Source organism: Babylonia areolata, chromosome 16, assembly GCF_041734735.1.
Source record: "Babylonia areolata isolate BAREFJ2019XMU chromosome 16, ASM4173473v1, whole genome shotgun sequence".
In the NCBI taxonomy this organism is placed as follows: Eukaryota; Metazoa; Mollusca; class Gastropoda; order Neogastropoda; family Buccinidae; genus Babylonia; species Babylonia areolata.
Window position 1 is genome coordinate 5,812,846 of NC_134891.1, and position 13,384 is coordinate 5,826,229.

Genomic DNA, 13,384 nt, shown 5'->3' on the forward strand with positions numbered 1-13,384 from the left:
CATTGACTGGAGAAACCATTGATAATACAGCTCTCACTTTGCTGTTGGCCCAAATGTAAACTTATGTCAATCTTGTGATATAAGCCGAGTGCGTTGCATATGATTGTTGTAAATGCCGAAGGTTTCATCAACATGTGCTGTATTGTGATAACCTGACAAGTCAATACTTCCATAGCTTCGTTGATGGTTTTTTTTTTAATTTTAATTTTATTTTTTTAAATTTTTTTTTTAAGGAGATAGATATCTTAAACATGTGTGTCAAATACATATACGCATTTTTTTTTTCTTGTAAATATGACTCACAATCAGTTCAGTAAACATGACTCACAATCAGTTCAGTAAACATGACGCAATCAGTTCAGTAAACATGATGCACAATCAGTTTAGTAAACATGTAAACATGACGTACAACCAGTTTGTGGCTAACATGACGTACAATCAGTTTGTAGTTAACATGACGTATAATCAGTTTGTAGTTAACATGACGTACAATCAGTTTGTAGTTAACATGCCACAATGCATTAACAGAGATGCACATAGGCCTAAAGCAGATGGAAGAAAAACCCAGACATTTCGTCACAACCATCGAACATTAAAACATACAATAGTGTGTCCAAGACTAAGCTGTCACACACTCAGTTAATGTTATATGGAGAATTGGATAATGCTTCCTGGACAACTATCAAAAAAAATTTTTTTTCAAAATAATTATCTTAAAAGTTTATGGTGAACAGGTTTTCACACACAAAAAGTTTGTATTTATATACGAGCTGAAAACTTACTATAGAAAAACAAAACAAAACAAAAAAAAAACACCTGAACGTGCTGCATTGCAGATGACTGGAATGCTTTTGTCTGTGTATATTATGTATGTACAGGCTGTGTATGCCAGTGTCCACAGTTTTACATATTATTACTTCTTTTTCTTCTTCTGCGTTCACTCGTATGCACACGAGTGGGCTTTTACGTGTATGACCGTTTTTTACCCGCCATGTAGGCAGCCATACTCCATTTTCGGGGGTGTGCATGCTGGGTATGTTCTTGTTTCCATAACCCACCGAACACTGACATGGATTACAGGATCTTTAACATGCGTATTTGATCTTCTGCTTGCATATACACACGGAGGGGGTTCAGGCACTAGCAGGTCTGCACATATGTTGACCTGGGAGATCGTAAAAATCTCCACCCTTTACCCACCAGGCGCCGTCACCGTGATTCGAACCCGGGGCCCTCAGATTGACAGTCCAACGCTTTAACCACTCGGCTATTGCGCCCGTCACATATTATTACGAAACGTTACGTAAGGTAATGTATTGGATACAATGTGATGTGACAAGTTATAATACAAGAATAGATGCGTGCACACGTGTATTTGTGTATTATCTGTCTTTCTGTGATGGTAATTTTCTTTTTGCCTTTAAAATATGGAAATAATGTTCTGCAACAGATAGCTTAAAGCTAAATTGAACCGTGTTTCATTTGTGTAAAATCCTGTTCTTTTCACGTTTCCTTCTTCTTGTTGTTCTTCTTCTTCTCGTTTTTACAAATGCACGTGAAACAAAAATGGAAATGAAAATGTTCATTACAAAAAAAAGAAAAAAAGATACCCACCATCGTAAATCTTTATCAATTATATGCATAGAAAAGGCAAACAACACCCGCTGTTAACTATCGTTGACAATCATCATATTTAAAAAAAACAACATATTATTATTATTTATTTATTTGTACGCTTATAGTTGACTTCATCAAGTTTTTGCGCCGTATACATATTATTATTAGTAGTAGTAGTTCTTTTTTTTATGTATTTATCTTCTTTTTTTTTCTCAAGGCCTGACTAAGCGCGTTGGGTTACGCTGCTGATCAGGCATCTGCTTGGCAGATGTGGTGTAGCGTATATGGATTTGTCCGAACGCAGTGACACCTCCTTGGTCGATCATTATCAATTGTATGACAGATGAAACTGTACCCAGTGGCAACCATCTTTGTATATATATATACATAGATGAAACTACTCTCAGAGGCAACCATCTTTGTATATATACATAGACAGATGAAACTACTCTCAGAGGCAACCATCTTTGTATATATACATAGACAGATGAAACTACTCTCAGAGACAACCATCTTTGTATATATACATAGACAGATGAAACTACTCTCAGAGGCAACCATCTTTGTATATATACATAGACAGATGAAACTACTCTCAGAGGCAACCATCTTTGTATATATACACAGACAGATGAAACTACTATCAGAGGCAACCATCTTTGTATAGTTACATAGACAGATGAAACTACTTTCAGGGGCAACCATCTTTGTATATATATGCATAGACAGATGAAACTACTATCAGAGGTAACCATCTTTGTATATACACACAGACAGATGAAACTACTCTCAGAGGCAACCATCTTTGTATATATACATAGACAGATGAAACTACTCTCAGAGGAAACCATCTTTGTATATATACATAGACAGATGAAACTACTCTCAGAGACAACCATCTTTGTATATATACATAGACAGATGAAACTACTCTCAGAGGCAACCATCTTTGTATATATACATAGATACATGAAACTACTCTCAGAGGAAACCATCTTTGTATATATACATAGACAGATGAAACTACTCTCAGAGGCAACCATCTTTGTATACATACATAGACAAAAGAAACCGCTCTCAGAGGCAACCATCTTTTTATATATACATAGACAGATGAAACTACTTTCAGGGGCAACCATCTTTGTATATATATGCATAGACAGATGAAACTGCTATCAGAGGCAAACATCTTTGTATATATACATAGACAGATGAAACTACTCTCAGAGCCAACCATCTTTGTATATATACATAGACAGATGAAACTACTATGAGAGGTAACCATCTTTGTATATATACACAGACAGATGAAACTACTATCAGAGGGAACCATCTGTGTATATATATACATAGACAGATGAAACTACTCTCAGAGGCAACCATCTTTGTATATATACATAGACAGATGAAACTACTATGAGAGGTAACCATCTTTGTATATATACATAGACAGATGGAACTACTCTCAGAGGCAACCATCTTTGTATACATACATAGACAGATGAAACTACTCTCAGATGCAAACATCTTTGTATATATACATATACAGATGAAACTGCTATCAGAGGCAAAAATCTTTGTATATATACATAGACAGATGAAACTACTTTCAGGGGCAACCATCTTTGTATATATATGCATAGACAGATGAAACTACTATCAGAGGCAACCATCTTTGTATAGTTACATAGACAGATGAAACTACTTTCAGGGGCAACCATCTTTGTATATATATGCATAGACAGATGAAACTACTCTCAGAGGCAACCATCTTTGTATATATATACATAGACAAAAGAAACTACTCTCAGTGGCCACAAAATCTATCTGCTGCTGCTGCTTGATGACGACGCACGGTCAAGGAAGCGTCCTTACGGCTGGGTGTGGTCATTCATTAATCATTCTCTTTCTCCAGGGTGTAGCGACAGACGAAGGACGAGCCCGCCATCTTGCTTTGGTACACCTCCTCCATCCGGGCAACTTGCTCCGGAGTGAACCAGTTTTGCCAGTCTCCCACTTCGCCTTGGTTTGTTTTGGTGTTGGGGAAAGAGAGAAAGTAAAAAATAGTTATGGAAAACAACATTGGTGTTGGAGAAAGAGAGAAAGTAAGAAATAGTTATGGTAAACAACATTGGTGTTGGAGAAAGAGAGAAAGTAAAAAATAGTTATGGTAAACAACATTGGTGTTGGCTAAAGAGAGAAAGTAAGAAATAGTTATGGTAAACAACATTGGTGTTGTGGAAAGAGAGAAAGTAAGAAATAGTTATGGAAAACAACACTGGTGTTGGAGAAAGAGAGAAAGTAAGAAATAGTTATGGTAAACAACACTGGTGTTGGAGAAAGAGAGAAAGTAAGAAATAGTTATGGTAAACAACACTGGTGTTGGAGAAAGAGAGAAAGTAAGAAATAGTTATGGTAAACAACATTGGTGTTGGAGAAAGAGAGAAAGTAAAAAATAGTTATGGTAAACAACATTGGTGTTGGCTAAAGAGAGAAAGTAAGAAATAGTTATGGTAAACAACACTGGTGTTGGAGAAAGAGAGAAAGTAAGAAATAGTTATGGTAAACAACACTGGTGTTGGAGAAAGAGAGAAAGTAAGAAATAGTTATGGTAAACAACATTGGTGTTGGGGAAAGAGAGAAAGTAAGAAATAGTTATGAAAAACATTATTGGTGATGGCTAAAGAGAGAAAGTAAGAAATAGTTATGAAATACAACATTGGTGTTGGAGAAAGAGAGAAAGTAAGAAATAGTTATGGTAAACAACATTGGTGTTGGCTAAAGAGAGAAAGTAAGAAATAGTTATGGAAAACAACATTGGTGTTGGAGAAAGAGAGAAAGTAAGAAATAGTTATGGTAAACAACATTGGTGTTGGAGAAAGAGAGAAAGTAAGAAATAGTTATGGAAAACAACACTGGTGTTGGCTAAAGAGAGAAAGTAAGAAATAGTTATGGAAAACAACATTGGTGTTGGCTAAAGAGAGAAAGTAAGAAATAGTTATGGTAAACAACACTGGTGTTGGCTAAAGAGAGAAAGTAAGAAATAGTTATGGTAAACAACATTGGTGTTGGCTAAAGAGAGAAAGTAAGAAATAGTTATGGTAAACAACATTGGTGTTGGCTAAAGAGAGAAAGTAAGAAATAGTTATGGAAAACAACATTGGTGTTGGCTAAAGAGAGAAAGTAAGAAATAGTTATGGTAAACAACACTGGTGTTGGAGAAAGAGAGAAAGTAAGAAATAGTTATGGTAAACAACATTGGTGTTGGCTAAAGAGAGAAAGTAAGAAATAGTTATGGTAAACAACACTGGTGTTGGCTAAAGAGAGAAAGTAAGAAATAGTTATGGAAAACAACATTGGTGTTGGCTAAAGAGAGAAAGTAAGAAATAGTTATGGAAAACAACATTGGTGTTGGCTAAAGAGAGAAAGTAAGAAATAGTTATGGAAAACAACATTGGTGTTGGCTAAAGAGAGAAAGTAAGAAATAGTTATGGAAAACAACATTGGTGTTGGCTAAAGAGAGAAAGTAAGAAATAGTTATGGTAAACAACATTGGTGTTGTGGAAAGAGAGAAAGTAAGAAATAGTTATGGAAAACAACATTGGTGTTGGGGAAAGAGAGAAAGTAAGAAATAGTTATGGAAAACAACATTGGTGTTGGCTAAAGAGAGAAAGTAAGAAATAGTTATGGTTAACAACATTGGTGTTGGAGAAAGAGAGAAAGTAAGAAATAGTTATGGAAAACAACATTGGTGTTGGCGAAAGAGAGAAAGTAAGAAATAGTTATGGAAAACAACATTGGTAATGGGGGGGGGGAGAGAAAGTAAGAAATATGGAAAACAACATTAGTGTTGGGGAAAAGAGAGAGAGAGAGAAATATGGTAAACAACATTGGTGTTGGGGGAAGAGAGAGAGAAAGTAAGAAAATATGGAAAACAACAATCGAGCAAATGTATACATAGACAGATGAAATCACACACAGAGACAACCATCTTTGTATACACATTTTAAGAGAAAACAACTATCAAGCAAATGAACGAGCAATTAATTGGTCAACAAATCGATCATCTTACTTAGATTAACCCACGAAAGAGTTATTCAGTCTATGATTCATAATCAGTCAGTTAAAGAACTTACAATCTGTCTATTAGAAAACAAACAAACAACAAAAAAACTCAAGTAATCAGTCCTTCTTTCTTTTTCTTCTTCTTCTGCGTTCGTGGGCTGCAACTCCCACGTTCACTCGTATGCACACGAGTGGGCTTTTACGTGTATGACCGTTTTTACCCCGCCATGTAGGCAGCCATACTCCGTTTTCGGGGGTGTGCATGCTGGGTATGTTCTTGTTTCCATAACCCACCGAATGCTGACATGGATTACGGGATCTTTAACGTGCGTATTTGATCTTCTGCTTGCATATACACACGAAGGGGGTTCAGGCACTAGCAGGTCTGCACATAATTATGTTGACCTGGGAGATCGTAAAAATCTCCACCCTTTACCCACCAGGCGCCGTCACCGTGATTCGAACCCGGGACCCTCAGATTGAGAGTCCAACGCTTTGACCACTTGGCTATTGCGCCCGTCAAGTAATCAGTCCGACATAAAGATTCTGTTCACCAGTTTTAGCTAGTTCTGTACTTTTTAGGGTCTAAATTGACACGTCTTCATTTTTGTCAACGTCTTCATATCATCGTCATCTTCTTCAACATCTTCATCATTATCGTCGTCTTCATCGTCGTCATCATCATTATAGTCGTCTTCATCATCGTCTTCATCTTTATCATCATCCTGAGCATTGTCTTCGCAGTATCGTCGTCGTCTTCATCATCGTCTTCGTCATCATCGTTAGCTTCATCATCGTCATCTTCATCATCATCGTCGTCATCTTAGTCGTCGCTATCATCATTGTCTTCATCTTCATCATCGTCTTCATCATCATCATCATCGTCATCTTCATCATCGTCTTCATCATCATCATCGTCATCTTCATCATCGTCTTCATCATCATCATCGTCATCTTCATCATCGTCTTCATCATCATCATCGTCATCTTCATCATCGTCTTCATCATCATCATCATCTTCATCATCGTCTTCATCATCATCGTCATCTTCATCATCGTCTTCATCATCATCATCGTCATCTTCATCATCGTCTTCACACCATCGCCATCTTCTTCCTTATCGTCATCTTCATTTTCATCGCCGTCATCATCATCATCATTACGGTAATCTTCATCATCAGTCGTCTTCGTCTTCATAGTCATCGTCATCACCATCATCGTCGTCGTCACCATCATCACAGTCATCCTCTTCATCATCATCATCGTCCCAGTCAGCTTCATTATCGTCATCATCATCATCATCGTCGTCATCATCACCACAGTCGTCATCGTCGATGACGCAACAGTGAAGTCACCTTTCCTGTACATGATGGGGCTGCCCCCGTCAGTGACGTCAAAGGCCCCTTTGCGTTGCTTCATCTTGGCGAAGTCGCACGCCTCACACACAGCGCGGATGAAACCCTCCTGGTGGTTCTGACCCAGAAACCGTGAGAGTCTGCTCGCTTCGGGCACGGGATTCTGTGAAGAAGAAGAAGAAGAAGAAGAAGAAGAAGAAGAAGAAGAATTAGAAGAAGGAGAAGAAGAAGGAGAAGAAGGGAGAGGAGAAGAAGAAGAAGAAGAAGCAGAAGAAGGAGAAGGAGAAGAAGAAGAAGAAGCAGGAGAAGAAGGGAGAGGAGAAGAAGAAGAAGAAGCAGAAGAAGGAGAAGGAGAAGAAGAAGAAGAAGAAGCAGAAGAAGAAGGAGGAGGAGAAGAAGAAGAAGAAGAAGAAGAAGAAGAAGAAGAAGGGAGAGGAGAAGAAGAAGAAGAAGCAGAAGAAGAAGGAGGAGGAGGAGGAGGAGGAGGAGGAGAAGAAGAAGAAGAAGAAGAAGAAGAAGAAGAAGAAGAAGAAGAAGAAGAAGAAGGAGGAGGAGGAGGAGGAGGAGGAGGAGGAGGAGAAGAAGAAGAAGAAGACGAAGAAGGAGAAGAAGAAGGAGAAGGAGAAGAAGAAGGAGGAGAAGAAGAAGAAGAAGGAGGAGGAGGAGGAGGAGGAGAAGAAGAAGAAGCAGAAGAAGAAGAAGAAGAAGAACAACAACAAGAAGAAGAAGAACAAGAAGGAGGAGGAGGAGGAGAAGAAGAAGAAGAAGAAGTAGAAGAAGAAGAAGAAGAAGGAGAAGAAGAAGATAAGGAGAAGAAGAAGAACAAGAAGAAGGAGAAGAAGGAGGAGAAGAAGAAAAAGGAGAAGAAGGAGGAGGAGGAGGAGGAGGAGGAGGAGAAGAAGAAGTAGAAGAAGAAGAAGAAGAAGGAGTAGAAGAAGAAGAAGAAGGGGAAGAAGGAGTAGAAGAAGATGAAGAAGAAGGAGAAGGAGAAGAAGGAGAAGGAGAAGAAGAAGACAAAGAAGGAGAAGAAGGAGAAGGAGAAGGAGAAGAGGAAGAAGAAGAAGCAGGAGAAGAGGAAGAAGAAGAAGGAGGAGGAGAAGAAGCAGAAGAAGAAGATGAAGCAGAAAAAGAAGAAGAAGGAGAAGAAGGAGGAGAAGAAGAAGAAGAAGGAGAAGAAGGAGGAGAAGGAGAAGGAGAAGAAGAAGAAGAAGAAGGAGAAGAAGAAGGAGAAGAAGGAGAAGAAGAAGATGAAGCAGAAGAAGAAGAAGAAGAAGAAGGAGGAGGAGAAGAAGAAGGAGAAGAAGAAGAAGAAGGAGAAGAAGAAGAAGAAGAAGGAGAAGAAGAAGAAGAAAGATGGTGAGTTGAGAAAAACGGGGGAATGATGGTGGGACGGAAGGGAGCAAGGGGGGTGGGGGTGGGTGGAGGTGTTGGGTGGGGGGGAAGAAGGAGAGAAGGAAATACAGGGAAGAGAGAGAGAGAAAGAGAGAGAGAGAGAGGATGAGGGGGGAGGGAAAGTGAATGAGAGGGAGGGAGAGTGAGTGAGTGAGAGTGTGAGAGAGAGACAAAGACAGAGACAGTGACACACAGAGAGCAGAGACAGACAGACAGACAGAAAGAACGAGACAGCCACACACAGAGACAGACAGACAGACAGACAGACACAGAGACAGATAAACAGAGACAGACTGAGATAAACAAATACAGACAGAGACGGACAGACAGACAGAGAAAGAGAGACAGACAGAGACAGAGAGAGAGAGAGAGAGAGTGACGGAGAGACAGAGAGGGGAGAGAGAAAGAGTGAAAGAAAGAAAGAGAGACAGAGACACACAGAAAAGAGACAGAGAGGGGAGAAAAGAGTGAAAGAAAGAAAGAAAGAAAGAAAGAAAGAAGGAAAGATAGACAGAGAGACAGAGACACAGAGAAAAGAGACAGAGAGGGGGGGAGAGAAAGAGTGAAAGAAATAAAGGAAGAAAGAAAGCACGAAAGACAGACAGAGACACTGAGGAAAACCTGACACGGGTAGAGAGAGCTCTGGAGATCAGAAACACAGACAGACAGACAGACAAAACAGACACAGAGACACGAACTCACAGACGCGCACTACACTACAGTCAAAGTAAAACCCACGTCAGTCCCCACCCAACCACCCACCACCACCACCCGCACAACCTCCTCCCCCACCACCCTCCGACCCCCCCCCCACCACCACCCCCACATCTCCCCTTGCACCCCCTCCTCTCCTCCCTCCCTCCATCCATCCCCGGCCTCACCTCCTTCAAGTCCTCATAGGCCAGGGTGATGAAAGGGGTAGAGAGGGGTCCATCACTGCCCTTCATCACAGTCTCCCAATCCCTCGTGTAGTCAAACCACGAACCGTAGTCCACTGCACGCAGGGGGGGCGGGGGGGGGGGGGGGGGGGGGGGGGGAGCCATTATATACCGTTCTGATTCTGGGGTTTAGTTAGTAGGTGGTGTCCCTGAGTACGTTGAATCAAGAACTGGCACCACTACCACCACTACTACTGAACACCACCACCGAAGCCGTGTGACTCAGCAGCGGCGGTGCAGGGTCTCCTCTGGTGTGTGGCCTCCTGGCGATTTAACATCGATGGTTCCCTGTACCGCGGACTGCCGACGCTGGAACTGTGACGGACGAACCCGGGTGTGGCCGTGTATGGGGGAGAATCTACAAATGAGCGGCGTGGGAGTAATGCCACTGAAACGGTGCAGATGATGGGGCAGCAAAACAACAATAACAACAACAACAACAACAAAAACCAACAACAAAAAAACAAACAAAAAACAAACACCCCCCCCCCAAAAAAAAAAAACAACCAACAACAACAAAAACAACAACAACAAAAAACAAAAACAAAACAAAACAAACAACAACAACAACAAACAAACAAACAAAATTGAGAGAGAGAGGCTGGAGAGACAAATGAATAGAATTGAATTTCATTATCTGAGGATTATAATAATAATAATAATAATAATAATAATAATAATAATAATAATAATAATAATAATAATAAAGACAACAACGAGAGAGAAGGAGAGGAAAGACAATAAACTGATTTGACTTGCATTTCATTTTCTAAGGGTAATAAAGAGGTTGGTTTTTTTGTTGTTGTTTTTTTAAAAACAGAGAGGGAAAGACAGAAAGAGAGAGAGGGAGGGAAAACAAGTGAATTTAATTCAATAATAATAATAATAATAAAAAGACAACAACGAGCGGGAGAGAGAGAGAGGAAAGACAATAAATTGAATTGAATTTCATTTTATTTTCTGAGGGTAATAAAAGAGTTTTTTTAACCGAGAGAGAGAGAGAGAGAGAGGGAGGGAGAGAGAGGGAGAGAGTGAGAGAGAGAGTGAGAGAGAGAGAGGGAGGGGGAGAGAGGGAGGGAAGACAACTGAATTTAATTCTATTTCATTTTCTCACAGGATAATAAAGAGTTGTTTGGGTTTTTTCAAACAGAGAGAGAGAGAGAGAGAGAGAGACAGAGAGAGAGAGAGAGAGAGAGAGAGAGAAAGACAACTGAATTGAGTTGAATGAATTTCATTTTCTGAGACTAATAAAGATTAATATATATATATATAGATAGATAGATAGATAGATAGATAGATAGATATATAACACGAGAGGGGTGAGAGCGGAAAGACAATTTAAATGAGTTCAATGAATTTCACATTTTCTGGGGGTAATAAAGAGTAAAAAAAAAAAAAAAAAAAACCCCAACAAAAACAACAACAACAAAACAACAAAAACAAACGAGATGACTGACAGTGGAAAGACAACTGAAATGAGTTGAATGAATTTCATTTTCTGAAGATAATCAAGAGTAAAAAATAATTATATAAATGAATAAATGAATAAAAAATAAATTAAATAAACAATGATCATCATCCTCATCGTCATCATCGTCATCATCATCATTATCGTCGTCATCATCATCATCATCATCATCATCATCGTCATCATCATCATTATCGTCATTATCATCATCGTTATCATCATCGTCGTCGTCGTCATCATCATCATCGTCATCATCATCATCATCATCATCACCTACCTTTCCCATCCAGGAACAAGGGGAAGTAGTCCTCCCAGGCACCAGAGTAGCCGTAAAACTCTGTCAGCTTCACGTGATGGTTGTAGAACGACACGCCAACGTCACGGGGGTTCCTGGTGATGTAGATGACCTTGCACTTGGCACTGCGCAGGGCCGGAAGTTGGTGGTAGAGCACGTGGGTGGTGAGGATTCTGGGAGACGGCTTGGATGCGATGTCGGTTATGTCGAACTCGATCATGAAGTCGTCCTTCTCCACAAGCGGCAGGTCTGTTTTGCCTTCCAGCAGCATTCGTGTCATCTCCCACACCCAGTGGGTTCCTGTGTTGGGGAACGGACACACACACACACACACACACACACACACACACACACACACACACACACACACACACACATACAGAGGCAATACAGGCAGTGGCCCCTCCCTCATGAATAGGTCGGGAGAGGGAGGGAAGGAAGCAGAGACAGTGAGAGACAGACAGACCGACAGACCGACAGACCGACAGTCAGACAGACCGACAGACAGACAGACCGACAGACTGACAGTCAGACAGACAGACAGACAGACCGACAGACAGACAGACAGACAGACAGAGACTCAAGGCAAGAAGGCAAGGCAACTATTTTTTTTTTCCTCTCTTCTCGTTTTATCTATTCTCATTTGTTTTGCTTTATTTTCATTTTTCTTTCAATTTAACACACTCAGTACGGCCAGTCCTCTCTTCTCCTCTACACAGACCCCTCGGATGTCCAGTGGGTGTCTGAATGAATGACCCAACCTTTAGCTCCCGTCGTCAGAATTGTGGTATTCTTTGTCAACATTCACCTCTTCAGTATAAGAGCATTCCGCTTGCAATATTTTGATGATGGTAATTGGGGCGAAACGCTGTTTTAGCGTCGTCTCTTTCGCCGTTCGTATGGAGAGAGTTATTAATGTTATTTCATATCATTATTTTATTTCATTTTTTTTGCTACCCCATCATCAGCACCCCATTCATTGGCATCACTCCCACGCCGCTCATTCCGAGTCCCCTGTACACAGCCACCCCGTCTTCGTCTGTCGGGCAGTCCCAGCGTCGGCAGTCCATAGGGAATCATCGATGGTAGGTCGCCAGGAGGCCACATACCAGAGGAGACCCTGCACTGCTGCCCGGAGACACTTCAGTGGTGTTCAACCTATTGGCGTCACCACCTATTAAACCCCAATCTAACGAAATTAATAATATTAATTTGACGGGCGCAATAGCCGAGTGGTTTAAGCGTTGGACTTTCAATCTGAGGGTCCCGGGTTCGAATCTCGGTGACGGCACCTGGTGGGTAAAGGGTGGGGATTTTTTCCGATCTCCCAGGTCAACATAATGTGCAGACCTGTTAGTGCCTGAACCCCCTTCGTGTGTATACGCACGCAGAAGATCAAATACGCACGTTAAAGATCCTGTAACCCATGTCAGTGTTCGGTGGTGGGTTATGGAGACACGAAAATACCCAGCACTGATGCATGAACCACGACAGACTCGTCGGCAAATCGATGTTGGTCGTGTAACGGTCAGAAAAAAGAAAGAGTCAGTGACAAATACAAAAATAAATGAACTATCATATCAGCTTGTAATATTTCCCGGTTTTTACCATAACCTTCCCCTTTTCCAGCAAACTTTCACTCACACATATTCACAGACACCGACAGACACACACACAATCCAATAAAATACAATACATCACATCACAGTGCAAAACATCACACTGCAATACAATAAGATATAGCGCAACACATCACAACACAACACAATACAATACATCACAGTACAATACGACACATCACAATACATTACGACACAGCACAATACAACACAACTCCATGCAAGACAATTCAATAGAATACAATTAACACATCACAATACAACAAAGCACAACACAACACATCACAATACAACACAATACAATACATCACAGTACAATACGACACATCACAATACAATACAACACATTACAACACAGCACAATACAACACAACTCCATGCAAGACAATTCAATAGAATACAATTAACACATCACAATACAACACAACACAACACAACACAATACCATACAATACAATACGACAGTATGCAACACATCACCATACGCATGAGAACACAACACGAAACAACGCAATACAGTACAATACAATACAATACAATGCAATAGAATGCAATGCAGTGCAATACAATACAACACAATGCAATACAACACATCAAAATACAACTTTAAACAAGTCAACACAATACGATACAAT

The 13,384-nt window shown here is 40.3% G+C and overlaps 1 protein-coding gene across 1 annotated transcript in view; it reads right to left on the bottom strand.

Moving 5' to 3' along the window:
- Positions 1-3,172: 3,172 nt before the first annotated feature.
- LOC143290811 (sulfotransferase 1A1-like) overlaps positions 3,173-13,384 on the bottom strand; it is a 17,376-nt gene continuing 7,164 nt past the window's right edge. The window contains exons 3-6 of the mRNA XM_076600334.1: positions 11,113-11,430; positions 9,311-9,423; positions 7,038-7,200; positions 3,173-3,639 (exon numbers count right to left, since the gene is read on the bottom strand). Of these exons, the coding sequence (XP_076456449.1) occupies positions 3,512-3,639; positions 7,038-7,200; positions 9,311-9,423; positions 11,113-11,430 (722 nt within the window). The 3' untranslated portion in view covers positions 3,173-3,511. The remainder of the gene's footprint in view (positions 3,640-7,037; positions 7,201-9,310; positions 9,424-11,112; positions 11,431-13,384) is intronic.